At 37.0% G+C, this 25,663-nt stretch overlaps 1 protein-coding gene across 2 annotated transcripts in view; it reads left to right on the forward strand.

Annotated features, from left to right (window-relative positions):
• Nucleotides 1–6: 6 nt before the first annotated feature.
• The window catches only part of SIK2 (salt-inducible kinase 2), a 125,471-nt gene continuing 99,814 nt past the window's right edge, over nt 7–25,663 (forward strand). For both annotated transcript variants that reach the window (XM_011976974.1, XM_011976975.1), the window contains exons 1-3: nt 7–167; nt 13,956–14,072; nt 18,060–18,123. In XM_011976974.1, coding sequence (XP_011832364.1) covers nt 33–167; nt 13,956–14,072; nt 18,060–18,123 — 316 coding nt within the window. In that variant the 5' untranslated portion in view covers nt 7–32. The remainder of the gene's footprint in view (nt 168–13,955; nt 14,073–18,059; nt 18,124–25,663) is intronic.

The following is a 25,663-nucleotide window of genomic DNA, read 5'->3' on the forward strand; positions in this document are numbered from 1 at the left end:
CCTGTCCGCCGTGTCTAGCAGCGGGGCCCAGCATGGTCATGGCGGATGGCCCGAGGCACTTGCAGCGCGGGCCGGTCCGGGTGGGGTTCTACGACATCGAGGGCACGCTGGGCAAGGGCAACTTCGCCGTGGTGAAGCTGGGGCGGCACCGGATCACCAAGACGGAGGTGCGGCCCGGGGCTCGGCGGGAGCGTCCGAGGCGAGGGTTCGGGAGAGGAGCTGCTTACCGAGAGGGGCGGCCGCAGTGGTGGGACTGGGGAGACCCGAGAGGCCGCCTCACTGGCGGAGGCGAGCGGGCCTGGGACTGTGAGGACCCAGGAGGTGCAGGGGGTCGGTGAGCAGCGAAGGGATCGGGCCCGGGAACCCGGAGCCGAGTGTCGTCCGACTGGAAACGCAACCAGCCGGGGCTTAGCTTTCCCCTACGCCACCCGCGGTGGCCGCCCGGAATTTCGCCCAGAGCCCCCCACCCGAGCCGTGACCTGGTCTGTGGCCTCCGCTCCGGAGCCCAAGTTCCGCGTCTTCCCTGCTTTCGGCTGGGGGTGGGGTGGGAGGGGAAGTCTCGGTGTTCCCAGGCTGCGCCGTGAGAGACGTCGCCGGCCGGAGGAGGGGACCGCCTGCGCTTGGGCTCCGCGGATGGGGGATCGTGCGGCCCCCGTGACCCCGGTGCCCCTCCCCTACCCGACGAGGAGGGGCCCGGTGGCTGGGAATGCCCCCACGGCCACTGACCATCTCTTTCCTTCCTTTTGGCCCACGGTGTCTCTGATTTGGTGTCTGGCTAGCTTGATCCCTTGCCTGGGGCATTTCCATTTAATGCTCCAAACAATAGAACTGGTTAAAATGGTCATCTCTGCACTTGCACAGTGGGTGGGTTGGACAGAAGTCTAGGGTTGTCCCTGTACCAGGTGTGTATTCTGGCTGTAATACGCATTCTTTAAACCATATTAGATTCTGCCTCTACTCATAAAGCCCTCAACTGCTTCCTGACGGTGAATCCTGCACCCTCTTCATTGCACATTCTAATGCACCGCACATATTCTCTCACAAGTCTCTGTTCTTACCTAACCCGCCCCCCTTCCTTCCACTGCCTCAAGCTGCTCTCCTCAGGGTCTCTATTTTAAGACGTGCAAATTAAATACCTTAGAAGAACGGTAGAAACAAAACCATTCTTTAGAATAAAACCTAGTGGTTTTGACGTACTCTACTCTGCCTTATTGTAGTTCCTCCTGGAGTTTCATCCTTTTCCTGTTTGTTTGCCCTCCAGTTTTGGTCCTATTCTGCTTTTTCCCTTGTTAGTACGAATGTACTAGAGTTTGAATGTAGAATAAAGTAGGACTTCTTTTCAGAATGACTTATGTAAGGCGAAGGGCACTGGCAAACCTGAGTGATTTTTGGAGTTGCAGTTGTACTTAGAAGTTTTGCTTAATCCCATTTCCAAAAGGAAGGGGTATATGTCATTTTGTCGTCTTTACTTTTTGCCTTCCCTTGCTGGTCCTGAAGCAGTCCAAATCTTTTAGAATCAGGACCAAGGTCAGATATTTTATTCTCACAGATTTACCAGTTAGCAATTTAAATTGTAATGATAATGGTAACTTGACTATAGTGATATTGCTAAATCTTTGCATAGTTTAATCTGATCCCAGCATTTTTTAAAATGAAGAAATTGGTTCCATTCCTCTGAAGAGCCATGGCCTAATGCCATGCCATTTCCCTTAAAGTTACATAAAAGAAGGCATTTTAAATGCATGTTTTATGAGTCCTTGCTTAATGACTTTCTAAAAACAAACACATTGTGAGTTATAGAGAGGTTCTACAAAACTTTTGAACTATAGTATATCGTGTGGGTTGAATTCCAAATCCATCAGTTCATAATATTTTTTTCTCAGCTCTTACTGGGATTAGTAGCAAGATTTAATTAAGTCATCTATTATTTATCAGGTCAGATTTAGTTAATACAGTAAGAGCTGCTTAAGTGGAGTGACTGACACTTTCTCTTGAGGTTGACAATTCAAATGGTGTCCGTTTTAAACTGATATATCTTAAAGAGCTAGGGGGCACTATGGAGTAATATCGTGGTTTGGCTATCAGAGTGAGATCAATGCATTCATTTGTAATTGAAGCAAGCACTGGTCAGATCGTGAAAGAGGATCGATCCTAAATCGTGTGTGTAGTATATATGTGTAGAATTATTTACGTTAAATGCTAAATGTTTAGTCCACAGAACCCATTTCCCTGTGCTTTTCTAAAGAAGCTGTTATTAACATATAAAAAGAAATAGTGTGAATGTGAATTTGAGATGGGTGAGTGTGAGTATCTGTGGAGATTTGGTGGGTGTGATTGGAGATATTAAGGTAGAGAGGGATACGTGAAATGTCAAAGCAATCGTTGAACAGAAGAGTTCTCTAGATCTCTAGCTTGTAAAGTTGCTCTGATTTTTTTTTTTTTTTTTTGAGACAGAGTCTTGCTCTTGTTGCCCAGGCTGGCTGGAGTGCAATGGTGCGATCTCGGCTCACTGCAACCTCTGCCTCCCGGGTTCAAGCGATTCTCCTGCCTCAGCCTCCCAAGTAGCTGGGATTACAGGCACTCACCACCACGCCCGGCTAATTTGTGTCTTTTTAGTAGAGACGGGGTTTCACAGTGTAGGCCAGGCTGGTTTCGAACTCCTGACAAGTGATCCACGGCCTCGGCCTCCCAAAGTGCTGGGATTACAGGCGGGAGCCACCGTGCCTGGTCCAATTGTTTCTTAAAGTATTCCATGAGAGTAACAGTTCCATTGTTAATGAAGTTTTTTTCCAGCAGTTATTTATCCTTATTCGAATTCACTGGAGAAATGTTTGTGTGTTTTTGATAAATACAACTACCTTAAAAACTATAAGATGTTTAGTAAAAACTTTTGTTTTAAATTGAGTTTTCATTGCAGAATATACTACGGTAGTTATAGTGGAACAATGAATATGGTATAAAAATAATATCAACCAAATATCCCAATTATTGACGATAAAAGTTTCTTCATATACTGTGCTTTAACATAGATACAAGTTTGTGTGTTTTAAAACTTAGAGGTTCTTTTTCCCAAGTTTGACCCTGAGGCAAATTTTAGGACTTAATCATCTATGTAATGAGCAATTGGACCCTTTTATTTTTAACTGGTTCTTCTCTGTTTCTTGTTCTATATCACTCACAAATGATGTATTTCTACAGAACTTGGGAGATTCAAGTCTGTTTCCCTTTTAGGAAAAAAAATAGTAGACAAAAGAGATCTTCATTTTGGTCGAATCTATCAAACAGTTTAACATTGTTTATGAAATATAATTACATCATCATCTGAAGTGGTATTGTGTTTGATCTCTATGTGAATTTTGCACCCAAAGGGGAAGACAGGTGGGGGTAGAATCCAGCTTCCTAATACACTTTGTAAAGGCTTTGTAGCATTCGTTTGTGGTTTACGAATTAGAGATGCTAATTTTATTAAATTAGCATAATGGGAAAAGAATAATAGCATGTAAGCTGTTAAACTTTGAAGCAGTAGTGGTTGTTTGTTTGCTATTCACTGAGTGTCCTTGAGTAGTTTATTTTATCAATACTGTACAGTACTAGGAAATAACTTTTTCCTTCTAGTTAATGGTGTAGCTAGTTTTTTGTCTCAAGCAAAATTCTAGAAAAGCCAATTGTATCCTTAAATGTTTTTGTATTCTGTTTCAGAAATAGTTTCTTTCTTGTTGCTCCCAGGACAAAAGAAAGAAAAATAAAGAAGTAGTGTCTTACTGTAATATAAAAAATAAAGAAGAGTATAGTGAACAAAAAAGTATACATATAATTCCTCCACCAGTGGGAATAACCCATTCTTAACATTATGGCACTAGTCTTTTTATTTAAATGCATTTTTTCCATAGATGAGAGCACATGTGTATAAATTATGTTGTTTTTTCTACTTAATATTATAACCTAGGCATTTTGCTTAATATATATAACTTTATAAAAACATTTTTGTTAGCTGCATAGTGTTCTACCTTGTGGATGAATATCGTTTTACCCAACAATTCCCTTATTAATGAATATTATGTAATTTTCAGTTTTTGTTTATAGTAAATAATTTGCAGTGAATATTTTTGTGTCTATAACTGAGTGTGCATTTTACATTTTTTTTAGGGAGGAGGCATTGCTGGTAAAGTCCTAAAAGGAAATTTCCTAAGTAACAAGGTATTATTTTTACATTAAAGAGTAGTGTATTTTTATTACCAAATCTGTCATGTTTATTATTGAAAAATTTAAAAGTATAAATAGGAGGCCAGGCTAGATGGCTGACACCTGTAATCCCAGCACAGTGGGAGTCCAACGCAGATGGGTTGCTTGAGGCCAGGAGTTCTAGACCAGCCTGGTCAATATAGCAAGACTCTGTCTCATTAAAAAAAACAAAAACAAAAAAACTATAAATAAATGAAAAGAATTCCCCATAAAATCACAGCCCCAGAGATAACTATAACTCGTTATTTTCAGACCTTTTCTATAATAGATAACTTGAGTTTTCAACACCATATGTCTCATATTGCTTAGCTAAAGAGCGTGTAAATGTATAGTCTATGGAATCATAAAGATATTTCAAAGAGGTTCTAAAAATGACCTTATTAAAATGGCATGTGGGTGTCAGGCTGCTTATTTACCCTTAAGAGAACTTGGAATGCAAAACTGATAACAAGGACATTCTGAAAACTGTATTTGTTTGCTAAAAAGCCTTCCATGTGCATTTTGGGGATTTTATAGTTAGGTCTAATTCTTTACTACCTTAAAATGTAAGATTTTTAAAAGGTTTTCAAAATTGTTAAGGTATTAAAATTGCATTTTTATAGCAAAGTTAGAAACAAGAAAAAGGCATATTACACCCTGATTATGATGTTTCTTGAAGAGAACTCATTTTAAAAATACATTTGAATTTTCTATTTTGCTTTAAAATTTTAAGACTCCTTTCAGTAGTCTTGGTATTAATCTTGTGCTGTGAAATATTCCAAAATTTCAAGAACTGTACTATGTGCAACAGAAGGACTTGTTACCAAATGACTCAATCACTAATATTTGTATCTAGTCTTATGTATGATCTTTAATTGTGTATTGAAATAAAAATTATATGTGTCTTGGAATATATATGCTTTCATAGAATTTTTCTCTAGTCTTTTTGCACCCCGGACAAATAGTATTTGTCAAATTATTCTGCTAACTGTTGTTCAAAATGATCTGCTCTTTTTTGGGAGTGGGAACAAACATGCAAAATAAGAGTTGTGTAAATGTTTATATTCTGTAGAAATTTTAACTTTAACAGAGTTTAATGTGTTCTGATTTTAAACCCTCTGGGAAATACTATCTCAGTACCAGTCAATTAAGAAAACAATTATTTGGAAATAACTGAAACTAGCCTGTCTTCTTGGATTCACATGATGACATCTGATTTATGACCCACTGCTGATAGCAGATTCATTTCCTTGGAGGCAAATGCATTCCAGAATTCATTAGAATATCATTCTTTCCACTTTCGTGTACCTAGTACCTCTTCTACCTTCCACCTCCATCTTTTCAAAATAAATTATATAAAACTTTCTTCATTCAGAACATTGGTGTAGAATACTTTCCCATCTTTCACAGAGAAATAGCCTATATATCCATTTTGAGATATTAGAAGATCAAAAGATAAACTTGGAAATTCCATCAGAAACTTCATTTAAAATTTTTTTTAAATACTTTAAACAGATTAAGAGATGAATATTGGATGAATTAAACTGAGAAACAATACTAAAATTTATTTTAAGTTCTCCTTGAAAGTAAACATAGTATTTATATGGTTTCCCCCAGTTATAGAAGTCAATGCATCTTCGTTGTAAACATTGTTGAAAAGCCCAAAGAAGAAAATTAACATCCTTATTTCTACTCTCCAGACCCAGAGATAATGTCTGTTAATATTTGGTTCATCTTCTTCTAGTTATTCACATATATTTTATATGTATGTAATAAAATTGATGTCATGTATACATATAATCTGTGTTTTTTACTTAACGTGTTGTTAACATTTCCCTAACTTTGAAAACTATCTAAAGCATGGTTAAATAGTATTTGTGTATTTTTGACTATCCATATTTTATTTAATCAATTTCCTATTACTGAACATTTAGTCTATTTCTCTCTTGCTGTCTCTCTTTCTAAAATAATTTTTCAGAGAGCATCCCTCTACATACATCTTTGTGCATGTATCTGATTATTTCCTCAGTGTAATTGCATAGCAATGGAATTCCTGGGTCAAGGAGTATGTACATTACCTATCTTATGACGTAGGATGCCAAATTACCCTCCAGAAAAGGAGTGCCCGTTAATTTTCACCAGCAAGAACTAATATTTTGCAGGAACATTATTTTCTAAATCTCTGCCAGCTTGATAGCAGAAAGTAATATTCTTTGCTTCTTTTAAATTTTTTCTATTTTTATTTTTTAATTGACAAATAAATGTTTATATTTTCTGTTACTTCAATTGGCATTTCTTTGATTACTTTGTACAGTTTTATATGATGATTGCATTCCTTTTGTAAATTTTTTTTGTCCTTTGACCCATTTAATTGCATTGTCTTTTTTGTTGATTTGTTTAAATACTTTTTAAGATAGGGGATTATTTTTAATCACTTCTTTTATCATCTTAAAAATTCTCAGTTTAATTTTTGCAGGTATATAACTATCAGACCATTTACCTTTCTCCCAATCTGTTTTTCTTACCCACTATTGCAAAAGTCAAATCAATTTTTTTTGGGGGGTGGGGACAGGGTCTCACTCTGTCACCCAGGCTGGAGTACAGTGGCAAGATTACAGCTCACTGCAGCCTCCACGTCCCAGGCACAAGTGATCCTCCCATGCTCAAGTGATCCTCCCACCTCAGCCTTCCAAGTAGCTGGGACTGTGGGTGCACACCCCCACGCCTGGTTAATTTTTAAATTTTTTTGTAAAGACAGGGTTTTGCCATGTTGCCCAAGCTGGTCTTGAACTCCTTGGCTCAAACAGCCCTCCCACCTTGGCCTCCCAAAGTGCTGGGATTACAGACATAAGCCACCATACCCAGCCATCAAATTAAATCCTAATGAGAATGTATTATTTGAATAATTTTAAAAGCCAAATTTACATTGGAAAAAAAGTCTGCTTTTTATTCATTCTGAGAGGGTAGCTAGATAATTCTCTGTTTTACTACTCACTTTTACTGCTTTCAGAAATTATTTCATTATAGACCACTCAATCACACTTGCTTTTCAATCGGATGATAGGCTAGTAGGTTGTAATTCTACCAATGATTTGTTATATAAGCTGAAAGGTGTATTTATTTTTTAATTTCAGAGGTCTAATGTATGGTATGATAGAGCTAATGCTACTTGGTACTTCAGAAGGACAGTATAGAATTAGTATATTAGTAATAGGACTGGAGTAAATATTATCTAAGACAAGAAACACATGTTAATCCCTTCTTATTTGTTATTAGAAGAATAGCTCTTATTGTGTAACTTCTTTATAAAATCTCCAAAAGCTACTTTTTTTGACTTTCATCTGTGAATTTATAGAATCAAAAAGCAACTTTTGTATGTGTGGTTTCTTTAAATGAGATTAATATTTCTTTTATGAGAAGTTGTTTTTCTAAAATCAAAAAGGATAGGCCAAGCATGGTAGCTCACGCCTGTAATCCCAGCACTTTGGGGGGCCAAGGCAGGTGGATCGCTTGAGACCAGCGTGGCCAACATGGTGAAACCCCATCTCTACTAAAAATACAAAAATTATCCTGGCATGGTGGTGCACGCCTGTAATCCCAGCTACTCGGGAGGCTGAGGCAGGAGAATCACTTGAACCTGGGAGGCAGAGATTGTACTGAACTGAGATCGCACCACTGCACTCCAGCAGTGACAGAGCCAGGCTCTGTCTAAAAAAAAAGAAAAATACCAAAAACAGGGATAACAGTTTGAAAAATGAAAAAATTCCATTTATTCATCAGTTTAACACTTTTTACATTTCTGCTCTTACATTTAATTCCTTGTCCTCCTATATAAAATTTGTATTTGACAGTTGTTACTTTCATATGTATTTTTAAAAATTTCACAGTTAGAAACATTTCTGTATATGTCTTAATATTTAAATCACAAAATAGCCATTTTCTAAATTTTGAAAATGAGAAAATGAAAACTAATATTTCTCAGATGGAGAATTAGTATATGTGATAAATAACTATGTCATTGTTCTGGGTTTTTTCTTATTAGAAAAGTAATACATGTTCACTGAAGAAAAATTGCACAGAAGAGTACAAAGCAGTTTATCGCCATCTTTTTCTACTCATACCTTATGCTGAGACTGCACTGATATCTCAGTTTTCTAATACTCTATTGATTATATGTACACATAAGGCTGGGTGAGGTGGCCCACACCAGTAATCCCACACTTTTGGGAGGCCAAGGCAGGAGGATTACTTGAGCCTAGGAATTTAAGACCAGTCTGGGCAACATGGTGAAACCCACTCTTTCTTGACCAAATGTGTATATTTATATATATGTATACACACACACACGCACACACACACACACAAATTAGCACAGTGTGGTGGTGCACACCTGTAGTCCCAGCTTCTTGGGAGGCTGAGGTGGCAGGATCATTTGAGCCTGGAAGGCAGAGGTTGCAGTGAGCTGAGATCACACCACTGCATTCCAGCCCAGGCAACAGAGTGAGACCCTGTCTCAAAAAAAAAAAAAAAAGTGAACATAAATCTTTGTCATCATTTCAGATTATTTCCCTCAAATAATTTCTCAGAAGAAGAGTCCTTAAGCTACATGGAATGGATGATTTTTAAGGTTCATAATAAAGACTACTAAATTCCTCCCCAGAAAAATGATAATCTATTTTATATTCCTACTAACAATATCTAAAACAAACATCTCATTGAACCTTAGCTGACCAGGTTATTTATTTTTTAATCTTTATAAACATAATAAGTAAAAATGGTATTTTGTTTTTAATTCATATTTCCCTGAGTATTTTGAAGTTGAATATTCAGTGTTGCTACTTTATGTGGGATTTAGTTTGATAATAATCATTCTAGTTTGTCCTAATGTTCTTCAGTTTATAGAGGAGACCTTTCTTCAGTCCTTTAGTAGAAGGAATATTCATTTTTCTGTCATATAAATTTATTGAAGGTTTTTTTAAGATGATGTATATATAATAATTAGAGAGTTGAATAGATGAACACCACCAAAAAAGGGGATCTTTCCATTCATAGAGTTCCTTTCTTGACTTACTTTCTTGTTACCGTGCAGATTTTGTCCCTTATACTATGTTCAGAACTAAATAAGAGAAGGGATATAGAGAGGAAGTTCCCACAAATCTAAGTTCATTCTAATCCTTAAAAGGAACTATTGGGACACAACCCTTTTGCAAATTAAGGACTTTCAGTGCACCTTTGGGGAAATCCCCAAATACAAATTTCTTGTTGATAAAATGTGTTCATCTTCTTCTTACAGACCTATTAAATTCCTTGAGGGTAGGAATGAAACCCCATTCGTTTTTATATCCCAGGCATAATTCCTGGCACACAACAGACGCTGTGTAATGTATTACTACTAGACCCTTTGAAATAGTGGAAAGATTAAAGTTGGAGTTAGAAGGCCTAGGGTTTTTCTTCCTTAATTCATTAGAGCTTTAAGACCTTTGTTGATTATGTGACATTATTTGAACCTCAGTTTCATCAACTCATGAGTATACCTCTTGTTTCATTTACTTCACAGAATTGGGAAATAAATGAGATAGAATATGCTACAAGTATCTTAAAAAGTGCTATGCAGTTGTGAAAGTCATCACCAGTGTTAGTATTATACATATTTCTGGGAAGTACTTGATAGAGAGCTCCATTGTTAAGAAATTACTTTGATGAGTTTGGCAGACTGCTAGCTGATCTCTGAAAACTCTACTGTTTCCTCTTCTTTCTGGGCCTACAGCTGGACTGTTTCTATGCTGCCCTTGCATTTAGGTGTGGTCATATGCCGAGTTCTAACTAATAGAATGAACAGAAATAATAGGCACCACTTCCAGGCCCAGCCCATAAAATCACCTGTGAGGATCCCTCAAAGTTCTTTTTTCCTTCTGTCTAGCTGGAATGGAGACCACCTTCAGGTTAACCTTGGAAGCCACACATTAAAGATATTAAAGCCTCTTTGAATCTCAAATGCCTGCCAACTTCATTCGTCTAGTTCTGCTACATGAGCAAGAAATAAACTTCTGTTGAGTTTGAATCATATGTTTTGGGTTGTATTTGGTAAAGCAATTAGACTTCCCGTGTTACAAGGAACATGTTAACTCATGCTCTGCTTTTTCTTTAGAGAAGCATAATCCTCTTATAATAGCTCTAATAGCCTTAGAAACAAGGGATAGCAATGGGATAAGTATATATATATATTTATGATCATAGATGGATAAAGTCTGTGACCCAAGATAAAATTGAAGTGAGAATTATATCATTTGAGTAATTTTGTTAAGAAAAGTTAAATGAGATTTATAATTTTTTATTGAAGTTTAATTAGATAACATTTTTAACTTTTTAATATATGTCATAATTTTTCACTTTTTCATTGTTGAGGCCAAGGTTCCAAAAGGGTATAAAAAAGGAGATTTCTCTGGGTAATACATTGCTTTAATTGATATTTAAGTATCTAAACTCTTTCATCCCATTAAATATGATACTTAAGATATTTACAGTATAAAATTGTCTCATGATAGGAATCATGCTGAGGTTTTAAAAACCATAATCCCTTCTCTCCATCTTTTTCTATTAGATGATTGTGACCCATCTCATTATAAAAGCTTTTTGTTGGGGGCAGGGGGTGCTGATATCTAGACTCACTCCTGAAATTGTAGGATAAGACATTTTCTTCAAAATATGCACGTCTGTGAAACTTGATGTGATCTTCCTAAGGAATATTGAGGATATTCAGTTATACACTTATCTTTTTATCTGGCAACTGTTACCCAAAGTTACCCAAAATATAATGGATTGTATCATACTCTTCATTGAGGAGAGTTTCTTTAAATGTATTTAGGTTTGAGGTGGTCCAATAATATTTCTAATAGCAAGTATATAATATTAATCATTCTACTTGCCTAGCAAAGTTTTACTATCTAGAATATTTTCATTATGGTAATAATCAAAACACCACCAAACATAATGAAAACAGCTATCACAGAACCTATGTACTTTACTCCCTAGAGAAGAAGCTTTCATTCTTAGGCAATAAATTTAATTTTATACATTATGTTTAGTAATCGAATTTCCCCTGGGAAGCTTGGAGCGTTCTACAATTAATTTAAATCAGGAAACAACCTGTGGACGCAAGTTAGAAGTAGAGAAAGGTGAGAAATAAAATTTACAGTAGAGCTTTAGGACATAACAGCAAAGGATAGAGCAGCCACAAAGAAAGAAGAAAAAAACTGACTCTCCCCGCTAATTTTTTTTTTTTTTCGAGATGGAGTCTCACTCTGTCACCCAGACTGGAGTGCAATGGCACGATCTTGGCTCACTGCAATCTCCACCTCCTGGGTTCAAGTGATTCTCCTGCCTCAGCCTCCCAGGTTGCTGGGATTACAGGCGCCCGCCACCAGGCCTGGCTAATTTTTATGTTTTTAGTAGAGACAGGGTTTTACCATGTTGGCCAGGCTGGTCTGAAACTCCTGACCTCAAATGATCAGCCTGCCTCGGCCTCCCAAGTGCTGGGATTACAGACATGAGCCATAGCGCCTAGCCTGATTCCCCCAAAATTTAACTACTAATAGCATACTGTTGACTGGAAGCCTTACCAATAACAGAAACAGTCCATTAACACATATTTTGTATGTTGCATGTGTTATATACTTTATTCTTACAATAAAGTAAGCTAGGGAAAAGAAAATGTTAAGAAAATCACAAGGAAAATACATTTATTACTCATTAAGTGAAGTGGATCATCATAAAGGTCTCCATCCTCATTATCTTCACGTTGAGTAGGCTGAGGAGGAGGAGGACGAAGAGAAGTTAGTGGTGGAAGAAACTTTGTTTATCAGTGAACCCACACATTTTAAACCCATGTTGTTCAGAGTTAACTGTAATTGTATGAACAGGAGACTGCGGGAATTATGTGAAATGGCAAGCTGAATCCTATTTTATTGGATACATTTTGGAAGCATTGAGCTATCATAGCATGTGCAATTGCTGATACTAAAAGTTATCCTCAGCTGGGCACAGTGGCTCATGCCTGAAATCCCAACACTTTTAAGGTGGGCAGATCACCTGAAGTGAGGAGTTCGAGACCAACCTGGCCAAACATGGTGAAACCCCATCTCTACTAAAAATACAAAAATTAGCCAGGCATGGTGGCACACACCTGTAATCCCAGCTACTCGGGAGGTTGAGGCAGGAGAATCACTTGAACCCAGGAGGCAGAGGTTGCAGTTAGCCAAGATCATGCCACTGCACTCTAGCCTGGGCCACAGAACGAAACTCCGTATCAAAAAATAAATAAATAAATAAATAAAAGTTTTCCTAAGGCCAGGCATGGTGGCTCACACCTGTAATCCCAGCACTTTGGGAGGCCAAGAAGGGAGGATTGCTTGAGGCCAGGAGTTCAAGACCAGCCTGGTCAACATACAGATGGTCAACCAACCATCTGTATTAAAAAAAAGAAGCAGCAGGAAAGTTACCCCAAAACAATAACATAAGGCTAAATTATGTTTAGAATACCCTTTGATATAATTTGAAGTACATTTTAGAGTTTTTTCAAAACTTAAATTTGGGTGATTCTCAATTATCTGAAAAATTTATTTAAATCATAATGCTTTATTTTCTAACCAAATATCTACTAATTTTAATAAATTAGTTCTTTTTAATTGCGTGAAAAAAATGTGTGTAATCACTGGGTGTGGTGGCTCACGCCTGTAATCCCAGCACTTTGGGAGGCCGAGGCGGGTGGATCACGAGGTCAGGAGATTGAGACCATCCTGGCTAACACGATGAAACCCCGTCTCTACTGAAAATACAAAAATTAGCCGGGCGTGGTGGTGGGCGCCTATAGTCCCAGCTACTCGGGAGGCTGAGGCAGGAGAATGGCGTGAACCCGGGAGGCAGAATTTGCAGTGAGCTGAGATCGCGCCACTGCACTCCAGCCTGGGTGACAGAGCGAGACTCCGTCTCAAAAAAATAAATAAATAAATAAATGTGCGTAATCGTTGATTTCTGCCTACCTAGTCATTCACCTTCAAATGTAATCCCTTCACATTTTTAACCTTGGAATTGTCTGGGCTCCTCTCTAGTTATAACAGAATGAGGTCACAGTTTCTGAAATAAAATTCCTTTTACAAAGTTAAATTTTAGTGCAGTTACTAACATTTTAGTTTTTGCCCTTCGAATTTTAAAAGAAAATCCAATTGGTATTTTTTCATGGAATGAGTTTTAATATTTTATATTTACCTTTTTGTCTGTATTCTTTGAAACTGATCACTTGCTTTTCCAGGAAAATAGTATTTCAGTGCAACAGAAACTGTCTTCTGAACTGTCTTCTACTTTGCTGATCATTTGTTTATAGTTACTTTACAGTGGGATGATAACTAGTTGACATAGCTACTAATTTAATCAAATAAAGATTTTATTTTTCAGTTTGTACAGGAGTAAAAAGACATTACCATTGTACTGAAAGAGAAACATGTTTTCGAGTTATTCTTCATAGCACACTAAAGACACAGCCAAACAACATCTACTGCCTTACACATGGTATTAGTTTAAGAAATATTTGTTGAATGAATGAACGTTGAATTTAAACTAGCTATCATCAGTGTCACGAACCTACAGGTGAAGTCTCATGTCATTTATTGACAGGATTATTAACTAGAAAATATGAACTATTGTATACTAATTGTATTTATTTGTGTTCTGGGATGCAGGTGGCAATAAAAATAATCGATAAGTCTCAGCTGGATGCAGTGAACCTTGAGAAAATCTACCGAGAAGTACAAATAATGAAAATGTTAGACCACCCTCACATAATCAAACTTTATCAGGTATGACTCAGCCTGACACTATCTCCATTCATTCCACAAAATAGTTCTCTACTTCGTATCATGATTTTTCTTCTTCTATTTGTGTTTCTAATCGATGAAAGAAAGCAAATATATGCTTTTTGTAACTAAGCACATCCATTTTTTTATATTGTCTTTAAACTTAAAAATCAGAAATCTTAAGTCATCTCTCAGACTACAAGTTGTTTTAAAAGTTTGCAGTGTTGGCTCACACTTGTAATCCCAGTAGTTTGGGAGGCTGAGCAGGGAAGATTACTTGAGACCAGCCTGGGCAACATGGTAAAACCCCATCTCTACCAAAAAATATATATATATACAAATATTAGGCTGGTGTGGTGGTGCACACCTGTAGTCCCAGCTACTTGGGAATTTGAGGTGGGAGGATTGCTTGAGGTTGTAGTGAGCTATATCATACCACTACACTTTAGCCTGGGTGACAAAGTGAGACACTGGCTCTTAAGAAAAAAAAAAAAAAAGAAGTAGTAGTTTACAGTTGTATGATTCCCTGCTTTTTAACTGCAGGGTTTTGGTGCTACTGCCTAATGAGGATATGGCAGTTTTGCTCATTTAAAAAGGATACTGTATGTTTTATGAAAATACAACCACTAAATTAGTGTATTATTCAGTGGCATACTGTGTAATACATAGGACTATATTTAGTTATTTGGTTTATTTTAGTAGATAAAATAAATTTGCTTTTTAAAAAAAAAATCGACTTTGTTATAATACTTTTTGTAAAATAAATTGCACCCATTTTATGTAAAATAAACCCCACCCATGGGGTGTTTTGTCACCATTTCTCGTTGTTGTTTTTTATAGCTTTTGGGGGTACAGGTGCAGTTTTGTTACCTGGCTGTATTGCATAGTGGTGAAGTCTGGGCTTTTAGTGCACCCACCAACCAGCCATGGTTTTTAAAAGGAGCATTTTTCTCAGATTTTTAAAGAGTAATTCATGTTTAAGAAGGATAATATAGTATAGAATATTGAAAAAAAATTATTTCTTAACATGTAGAATTTTTCTGTTGAAAAGCTCTTTTTAAACTGAAATGTTCCAGTATCCTGGCCCATTACTTTGATCTCCAGAGTGTGATGTGTATGCCCATGGTATGCTGGACTCAGCCTGCACCGGCTTGTTGAGAGCTGATTGTTAAACTTTCAGAAGCTTTGCAAGCCAATTAACATGATGTTAGTAGCTCAAAATCTGCATTGGTGGGAAGATTTACATCACAGAAATTGGCTTACAAATCAGGGCCTTTTTATTTTTTGTCAGAAAGCTGGCTTACTGGCACACCAGTATGTGCATTCAAGTAGATTAGCACAAATGTCCTTGGGAGTGTAAGAAGAAAATGCCAGAACCTCTAGTTATGTTTATTTTTTGTATTTGTTTTGTTGTGTATATTTTATAATGTACATAATATTTATACAGTGGCACATGTACGTAATGTGTGTGTGTGTGTATATATACATGTCACAATATGTGTCATGTGAGAGTATATATATAATATATATACACATATATATTTGGCAACTTTATTTTTAATGGATTCTCATAGGAATCATGTTTATTGTATTCTATTTTTTTTTTGGAGAGAGGGTCTCACAGTTGTTGCCCAGACTGGCCTTGAACTGCTGGGCTCAAAGGATCCTCCCGCTTCAGCTAGGACTACAAGTGCATGACAGTGTGTTTGGCTCTAAACCAGTGGTCCCCAACTTTTTTGGCACCAGGGACCAGTTTCGTGGAAGACAGTTTTTCTACCTCAGCATTAGATTCTCATAAGGAGTGTGAATCCTCGATCCCTCACATGCGCAGTTCACAATAGAGTTCCCACTGCTATGAGAATCTAATGCCACTGCTGATCTGACGGGAGGCGGAGCTCAGGTGGTAATGCTAGCAATGGGGAGCCACTGTAAATACAGATGAAGCTTCACTGTGTGGCCCATTTCCTAACAGGCCATGGACTGTACCAGTCTGTGGCCCGGGGGTTAGGAACCCCCTGCTGTGAGCAACTTTTATTGATAGAGATTTTCAATTTAAAAAATGTGAAGACCATTGGCTTATGATATGCCTCCTGAGAATGAGAGACTATGATGTACCACTCAAAGCATTTCCTAAAAATTCTAAAACTACAGAGGTCTCTTAGGGCAAATTTATATGAGATTAGCCCAGTGCAGTGACATGTAGCCCCAGCTACTGGGGAGGCTGAAGCAGGAGAATCTCTTGAGCCGAGGCGTTCCAAGCTGGAGTACACCACAATTGCACCTGTGAATAGCCACTGTCCTTCAGCCCGGATAACACAGAGATCCCATCTCTATAAATAAATAAATAATTCAGATTATTTCTCTCTTTAAACTTAAAAAAATTATTAATTTTTTTTTAAAAAAAGAAAACTTCTTGCTCTGTCACCCAGCGTCAGATGCAGTGGCACAATCATAGCTCACTGCAGCTTCGAACTTGTGGACTCAAGTGATCTTCCTGCCTCAGCCCCTTCCCAAGTAGCTGGGACTACAGGCATATGCCACCATACCTGGCTAATTTTTAAATATTTTTTGCAGAGACAGGATCTCACGGTGTTGCCCAGGCTGTTTCAAATTCCTGGGCTCAAGTGAGCCTCCCACATTGACCTCCCAAAGTGCTGGGATTACAAGAATGAGCCACCCATGCCTAGCCATTTTTTTTTAAATTCCTAAAGAAGATATTTCTAAGAAACTAATTATATTCTTCAAAGTCTCTGATTAACCGTAAACTAAACTGAGGATAAAATTAACATAATTCGTACAATGATTCTATCTATTTGAGGCGAATAATTGGTTACAGTTGATTTACTGATTTATTTAGGCCCAAATTGTAGGTAGCTCTTAGTTTTCTGGCCTTGTGGAGAATAGTCTTAAACCTACATCTTAAAACAAAATTAATTTTCTTCCTTTCAGTAGAAAGCAGTTAGAGTATTACAGAGAAACACTCTAAAAATTGTTCATCTTGAATCTAAACACTCATTTTCTTTTTATTCTATTTTTATTTATTTTTATACAGATATTTTTTCAGACATAGTTTTCCTCCGTCGCCCAGGTTCAAGCAGCTCTCCCACTTCAGCGTCCTAAGTAGCTGGAATCACAGGTGCACACCACCACATCTGGCTAATTTTTGTATTTTTTAGTAGAGATGGGGTTTTGCCATGTTGGCCAGACTGATGTCAAACTCCTGACCTCAAGTGATCTGCCCACCTTGACCTCCTAAAGTGCTGGGATTAGAGGCGTGAGCCACCATGCCCAGCCTCATTTTCTTTTTAAATAGACATCTACTTAATGTAGTTTGAAAAATCAGATTTATGATGATGATGACATACTTCGTTCTGAATCTAGAAAAATGAATTTAAATAAAAGTATTTCACAGTAGAGCTACGAATATGAAACTTTTGAACAATTAGAGTACTTTGTAACAATATTAAAGTATAGTACAAGGAATATCACATTGTACCAGATTAGCTAGGCTACAGACCAGGTAAATTAAACTACTCTATTTTTTTATTCTTTTAATCAGAATCTACCATGATAACATAGGACTAGAAATGTCAATGAGGAGATGTTGAAAAGTTGATCTTCAAAACTTATATTATCTATATTAGTACTTCTCAAACTTTAATGTAGATAAAAATCACTTGGCAGTTTTGTTAAAATGTAAATTCTAGTTCAGTATGTCTGGGACGGGGCTTGGAATTCTGCATTTCTTACAGGTGGTTGAATAGTGCTACTACTGCTGGTCCAAGGACCACACTTAGAAGAGCAAGAATCTCAATTTTTCACAAACAAATTAATCAGAAGGACATTGTCAGGGTTATAAACTCAGCCATCTTCTGAATTGTTCTTAACTGTGATTCTTTTACTAGTAGTTTCAATTTAGGTAACTCCATAGAATATTGTGGAAAATTCTAGTACATTTCTGTCAGACTAATATGAATTATTTATCAATAGGTAATGGAGACCAAAAGTATGTTGTACCTTGTGACAGAATATGCCAAAAATGGAGAAATTTTTGGTAAGCTTTTTCCTTTAAATTTTCTGTTAATTTGAAAAATTCACTAATCTGCATGAATGGGGTATTTTCTATTAAGTTTCTGCTTATTTAAGTGTTGGTAATATAAGTGAAAAAATTTTAAGTGTTAGAGAATATTCAGTAACCTAAAATATGAAATATAACTTATTTCCTTGTATTTATTATATTAAAGGTACTACGTCTGTCATCTCTGTTAGAGATAGGGAGGAACTTTTAGTCATACTGCAAAGGATATTTTCTTTCTTTTTATCTTCTTTTTTACCTTTCTTTTGTATGGAAAGATTAGTCAGCAAATATTTATTAAGCTTCTACTATGTCCCAGGCATTGTGCTAGGTTTTGGGGATACGGTAGTGACCTAAATAGCACAATCTCTGTTATTGTGGATCTTACAGTTTAGTGACGTATTCACTATAGGTTTAAGACCTCAGGCAAGTCACTAAACCTCTCTGGGACTTGATTCCTTTATCTCTAATAAGAAAGTATTTGATTGGTGTTTATGATTCATTCTAACTTTAAAAAAATTTAAATATTCTATTCTAGCTTTCACCTAAAATATCTATTTATTTTTACTGTGTGGAACCAGAGCACTGTAGCTATCTAAATCTTTTTTTGTTCTTAACTTAAATTTTAGTCCATAATTGTTTTTTAAACAACTTTATTGGAGAATAATTCATATGTGATAAATTACATGTACTTAATGCGTACAGTTTCATAAGTTTTGATACACATTTGTGAAGCAGTCACCACAGTCAAAATTTCCATCACTTCCAGAAGTTTCTTTGTGCCCCCTTTGTAACTCTTTTGCCCCATCTGACACCCAAAAAACCACTGACATGTTTTTTGTCATTATGGATCAGTTTGTATCTTTTGGAGTTTTATATAAATGGAATTATACAGGATAAACTCAAATGTAACCATACAGGATATATTCTTTTTTCTGTCTAACTTCTTTCCTTTAGTATAATTATTTTGGCATTCATTCCATTTAATTGTGTATATCAACATGTAATTTCTTTTTATTGCAAGTAGTATTATATTGTATGAATATACCCCAGTGCTTATTCATTCATCTATCTATTGATAGACATTTGGGTTGGTTTCAGTTTTTGGCTGTTACACATAAGTTACTATAAACATTCATATACAAGTCTACACAGTCTACCTTCAGATAATACTTACCACTTCACATATAATATAAGAATCTTGGCTGGGTGTGGTGGTTCACGCCTGTAATCCCAGCACTTTTAGGAGGCCAAGGTGGGCGGATCACCTGAAGTCAGGAGTTCAAGACCAGCCTGGCCAACATGGTGGAACCCATCTCTACTAAAAATACAAAAATTAGCCAGGCGTGCTGATGCATCCCTGTAATCCCAGCTACTAGGGAGGCTGAGGCAGGAAAATCACTTGAACTTGGAGGCGGAGGCTGCAGTGAGCCAAGATCACGCCACTGCACTTCAGCCTGGGTGACAGAGTGAGAATTCATCTCAAAAAGCAGGCACCTGTAGTCCCAGCTACTCGGGAGGCTGAGGCAGGAGAATGGTGTTAACCTGGGAGGTGGAACTTGCAGTGAGTCAAAATTGTGCCACTGTACTCCAGCCTGCGGGACAGAGTGAGACTCCGTCTCAAAAAAAGAACCTTATATCAGTGTACTTATCTTTTGCCCCACCTGGCCTTTATGTTCTTGTTGTCATATTTTACTAATACCTATTTTATAAAACACAATACAGTGCTATTTTTCTTTAAGCAATTATCTTTTAAAGAGATTTCCACATTTTTTGAAAATTATCTCTTTATCAGTGTAGCTACCTTTTTCTTTAAACAATTATCTTTTAAAGAGATTTCCATATTTTTTGAAAGTCACATCTATTTTTCAGTGCAGCTACCATTTCTGCATTCCTATGTATGTATATATTTTTATCTAATGTCATTTTTCTTTTGTCTGAAGGATTTTCTTTAGTGTTTCTTGTAGCACAGATCTGCTGGGGATGAAATATTTCAGCTTTTATATGTCTAAAGTAGTCTTTATTTTTGTCTTTGTTTTTGAAAGATATTTATACTAGGTATAGAATTCTAAACGGACTTTTTTCTTTCAGTACTTTAAAGATGTTGCTTTACTGTCTTCCCATTTGCACTGTTTCTGACAAAAAGCTACTGTCATCTTTTTCTGTATTCCTGTGTATATAATGTGCCTTTTTTCTCTGGCTGCTTTTAAGGCTTTCTGTTTATCACTGGTTTCAACAATTTGATTATGATGTGCCTTTGTGTGGTTTTCTTTATGATTCTTATGTTTGGTTTCATTGAGCTTTTTGGATCTGTGACTATACTGTTTTCATCAAATTTGGCTATTTTTCAGCCATCATTTTCTAACTAATTTTTCTCTTCCACCCCTCTCTTCTCCTTCAGATATTCCAGTCAAGTGTATATTAAACTGTTTGAAATTGCCCCACAGCTCACTGATGTTCTTTTTCATTGTTAAAAAAATCATTTTTCTCTATTTCATGTTGAGTAGTTGCTATTTCTGTCTTTAAATTCATGAATCTTTTCTTCTGCCATTAATCCCAACCAGTGAATTTGTCATCTCAGACATTGTAATATTCTTTTCTATAAACTTGACTAGGACTTTTTTTTTTCCCTTCCATGTCTTTCCTTAGCTTTCTGAACATCTAAAATCCAGTTATGGTAATTTTTAATGTCCATGTATGCTGATTTCCAGCATCTCTGTCAGTTCTGGGTTGGTTTTGATTGGTTGATGTTTCTCCTCAGTTTTGGTTACCTTTTCCTATTTCATTACATATCTGATAGTCTTTCATTGGATGCTAGACATTGCCAATTTTACCTTGAGCACCACATATTCTTGTGTTACTTTAGGTTTTCTTGCACTTTGTTCTAGGATGCAGTTAAGTTACTTAGAAACAGTTTGATCCGTTTGGATCTTGCCTTCACGATTGAAACAGTGCTCAGTCTGGGTCTAGTTACTTCCCACTTCTGAGTATTCTACTCAATGCCGCATGAATTCTGAGGTTTTATGGCCTGACCAGTAGGAACAGGCACCATTCCTGGCTTTGTGTAAGCACCAGGCAGTGTGCTCTCTCAGCCTCTCAGATGGTTCTTTCTCTGGCCTCTGGTGGTTTTCCCTCACACGTGAGCTGATCAGCACTTTCCTGAGTGCTCAAGGGACAGATCCCTCTGCAGACCTTTGGAGTTCTCTCTGTGTGTAGCTCACTCTTCTTTGGGACTCTTGGCATTGTCTACCCAACTCAAAGACATTGCTGGACCACACCTGGGTTTCCCCTCATTGTGCTGTGGCATAGAGATTCTCTCAAGGCATTAGTTGGAACATTCACAGATCTCGCCTCATTTGTCACCTGTCGCTCAGGGATCACTTTCCTTTTGCCTGATGTCCAGTGTCTTATAAACCATTCTCTCATGTATTTCGTGTTTTTGTTGTTGGGGATGGGAAGGTTGTTTCAGGCAGGAGGATAAATCCATCTTAGCCAAAAGCAGAATTATTTAGTCCTTTCAAATTTGTTGTTAATCTAAGGTATTTTAAAGGGAAAGTACCATATGCACTTCTATAGTTTTGAAAAATACACTGTTTGCAGTTGGATTATAAATAAATAGTTCTGACTAAACTCATATTTCAGAAATGATGTCTGCTTCCTTCTTTTGCTTATTTTTTTTCTTTTTTATGCTACTACTCAATTAGCTTATTTTAATTCTTAAAATATTTGTTTCAGCTAGCAGCATCTTGACTGATGCTATAATGGACTGTTACAGGCTTTGAAGTCAAGCAAATCTGATTTACAATGCCGGCTATACCATATTAATTGCTAGCATTACTTTGGGCAGGATTCTTTCCTTTTCTTCCCTTTTTCCCCTTTATTCATTTTGTTATTTTTCTTGGCTTTCTTTCCTATTTCTTACATTCTTTTATTCATTCATTTATTCAGTCTTTCAAGAAATCTTTATTGAAAACCAACTACTTGTCACACACTGTAATATGGTAAGAAAACTGCAATGAAGAAAATAGACAAAAATCTCTACTCTTTTACGTTCCAGTTTGGGAGACAGAAACAAAATAGCTGAATTATGTAGCAGATTAGATAGTGATGAGTGCTATGTAATAAAGCAAGGCTGGTGGGTTGGGAGGCATGGGAGTTGATTGCAACATTAAATAGAGCAGTCAGAGAAGGCCTCACTGGCATTTGAGCACAGACTTGAAAGCACAGTCTTGTCAATATGGTAGAACAGGGATTACCCAGGGAGAGGGAAGAATAAATGCAAATCCCTGAGGCAGCAGTGTGCTTGGTGTGTCCAAGGGATAACAGGGAGGTCAGTATGACTCAAGAGGAGCAAGCAAGAGAGAAGAGCAAGGAGGAAGAACAGTAAAGAGGAGGTCAAAGGGTAAATGGGAGGCAGGAGTGGGGCAGATTTTGGGGCTTTGTGTAGGCCTTTAGAAGGATTTTGGCTCTTACCTTCAATAAAATTAGGGAACCATTTTCGGCCAGGTTTCAGCAGAGAAGTGACTGCATCTAATGTAACATTTTAAGAGCATCGCTCTGGCTGCTGTGTTGAGAATGGAAAAGGGTGGAGACAGGGAGACCAGGTAGGAAGCTGTTGGAGCAGTTCCAGTGAGGGATGATGGCAGCCCAGACCAGGGGAACAGCAGTACAGGTAGTCCTAAGTGGTCAAACTCAGAATATATTTTGAAGTACAATCAGTAGAACTTCTCGACAGATGGAGGCTACCTAAGTAGTAGGTATAATTGTGGAAGAGGCCAAGGTCTGATCCCTGAGCATTTAAACAATAAAAGATTTGGAAAAGAGGAGAAATTGGAGAAGAGACAGAGGAGGAAGAAAACCAAGAGAATGTGATGTCCTAGAAACCAAGTGAACAAAGCATTCTCAGAAGGATCAAGTGAATATCTGTGACAAATGATGCCGATAGATCGAGAATGATAAGGAATGACAGTTAACCATAGTATTCTGCAATTTGGTAAGAGCAGTTTTGGTGGAGTGACTAGGCCAAAAGATAGATTGAAGGGGCTTACAGAGCAAGTGAGAGAAGAAAAATGGAGAGAGCAAAATAGACAACTCTTTCAAGGAGTTCTGCTGCAAAAAGGGAAAAAAGAAATGAGGAGGTAGTAGGTAGAGGCAATGAGTCGAGAGAAGGATTTTTAAGTCTTTGCCCATTGGAACATTTTTAAAGCTTTGGACTGTAGTTTTACAAGTAAAGTAGAAATAGCTGTTACATGTTAGGCGTCATTTCTATGAAAATAGGATAGTCTAAATTGTTCTTTCTTGCTAAGATCTTTGAAACAAGTTTGGATTCCATTGTTTTATATACACTGAGACATAATTTGGGGATTTTTAAATGTATAAGGTTTATATTTAAAGTAAAACCTCTAGGGTAGATGGTCAGTTTGAGTTCTGGAAGGAAGAATCTGATGTCAATAGAAAAGTTGGACCGTGAATGCTAGTTATCTTATTTTCCACTCTTGGGTACAGTTAATTTCTTGACCATTGAAGATAATGAGTAATATAATTAATTTTCAAAGATCATGAAATCTTTGGATAGTCTTCACTAGTTTGGAAGGGAAGAATCTGAATTTAAAGAAGATGTGGAAATCATTTAGTTCAATTTGTTTTTATTTGCCTTGACTTTGTCATACAACTTGAAGCCCAGCAGAACTCATGATCTTTTTTTTTTTTTTTTTTACAAAACTATTTCTCTCTTTTCCCTTACTTGGCTTAAACTGGAAACCGTGATGTCAGTATTGATTCCTTTTCCTTCCTGCCTGGATGAGGTTTTGAATCCTGCCTATTCTACTTCCTAAATATTTCTCTAAGAAGTCCCCATCTCTCTATAACCACTGTTAATGCCACAGGTTAAGGTCCTCACTCTTCCTTCTCTCTATATTATGTCATTATCCCTAACTGTTCTATTCTACATTTTCTTCAGAATTGTCTTTCTAAATCACAAACATAATCATGTTGCTTATGTTTATTTTCTGAGTTTTCTAGTAATGACCGTTAATTACAAAAAAAAAGTAATTTTGAGAACAAGGTAATGGCCTGCAAACAGTTTTCAGTAGAAGGATTAATACTCAGTGTACTGTGCTTTATTACTTTATTACCATGGGCCCTTAAACATCCCTTGCTCTTAATTTCTCTTTATAAGGAAGATTCCTTATACTGCTCCATGCTTCAGAGCTGTTTTGATGTTAAACAGCAACAACCCTGTTTTAATTTTCCATGTGGTCAATTGGAAGAGTTGGGCATTATGCCAAGAGTTGAAGGTAGAAGAAAAAGAGATTGGTGCCCAAGAAGGGTAAGGATAAGGAATCCAGCTAAGAAGGCGGGAGGCACAGGGAGCCTAGGAGAAAACTAAGATGTAAATGGGCAAAACATTGTTTCCTATATGTGGAATATATAGGGAAGAAAAGACATAGTAAACTGTAGATTCAGGTAGATACACGCACAGAACGGTGTGGTAGCCAGCCCGTTTCTGACATGGAGCCCATAAAGATATTAAAATAGAAATGAGAAAATTCAGTCCAAATAACATTAATCAAGTAGTGAAAAACATGTACGTTAGTCCCCCCCATCAGAGGGGACTTTCAGTGGTTTCACTTACCTGAGGTCAACTGTGACCTGAAAATATTAAGATATTTTGTGAGAGACCACATTCATATACATTTTATTACAGTATATTGTTATAATTGTTCTATTTTAGTGTTGTTGTTGTCAACCTCTTACTGTGCCTAATTTATAAATTAACTTTATCATAGGTATGTTTATGTAGGAGAAAACATAGTACATATAAGGTTTGATTCCGTCTGCAGTTTCAGGCATCCACTGGAGGTCTTAGAACACAGCCCCTGCAGACAAGGGGGGACTGCTGCATAAGATTTTAAGTGAATTGAGCCCAAAATGTTTTAAACCAGTTGGAGACTTAGATGGAAAAAAAAAAAACATAGATAAACAGTAGTTAACTTTGTACTTTGAACTATGTATTAAGATTTGTCTTTCAGGTTTGTAACTTCAGAGTCAGTCTTTATTTAACTTTACAAGTATTCCTTTATTGCTTACTCTATGCTGGAAGGGTGTTATGTTCCCAATGTTTTTTTCATTCTTAGTTTTGTATTTAGTTGGCCAGCAGATCATACTCTGTTCTTGCAAAATGACTTGAAATTAAATCCTTCTGTTTCCCCAGTCATCACCCTGCTCTAGGCTTTCATCACTTCATGTCTTAATTAGTGAATCCTTCATGTTTTACCATTCCCTCTTTCTTCTCTAGTCAAGTATATTTTATGTAATTCCTGTTTAATCTTCCTAAAGTATTATTTTTATTATATTACAACTGTTTTCAGTAACCTTCACTCACCTTCCTATTGCTCAGTGGATAAAATCCAAACTCCTCAGTTTGCAAATAGGGTGGCTGCACTAAGTGAATGGATGTGCCCAACTATTCCTTGCGTAGGTCTATTTATTTAATATTATCCTGAGGTATGGACAACCA

This window comes from Mandrillus leucophaeus, unplaced genomic scaffold (assembly GCF_000951045.1).
Source record: "Mandrillus leucophaeus isolate KB7577 unplaced genomic scaffold, Mleu.le_1.0 Scaffold172, whole genome shotgun sequence".
NCBI classification, from domain to species: domain Eukaryota; kingdom Metazoa; phylum Chordata; class Mammalia; order Primates; family Cercopithecidae; genus Mandrillus; species Mandrillus leucophaeus.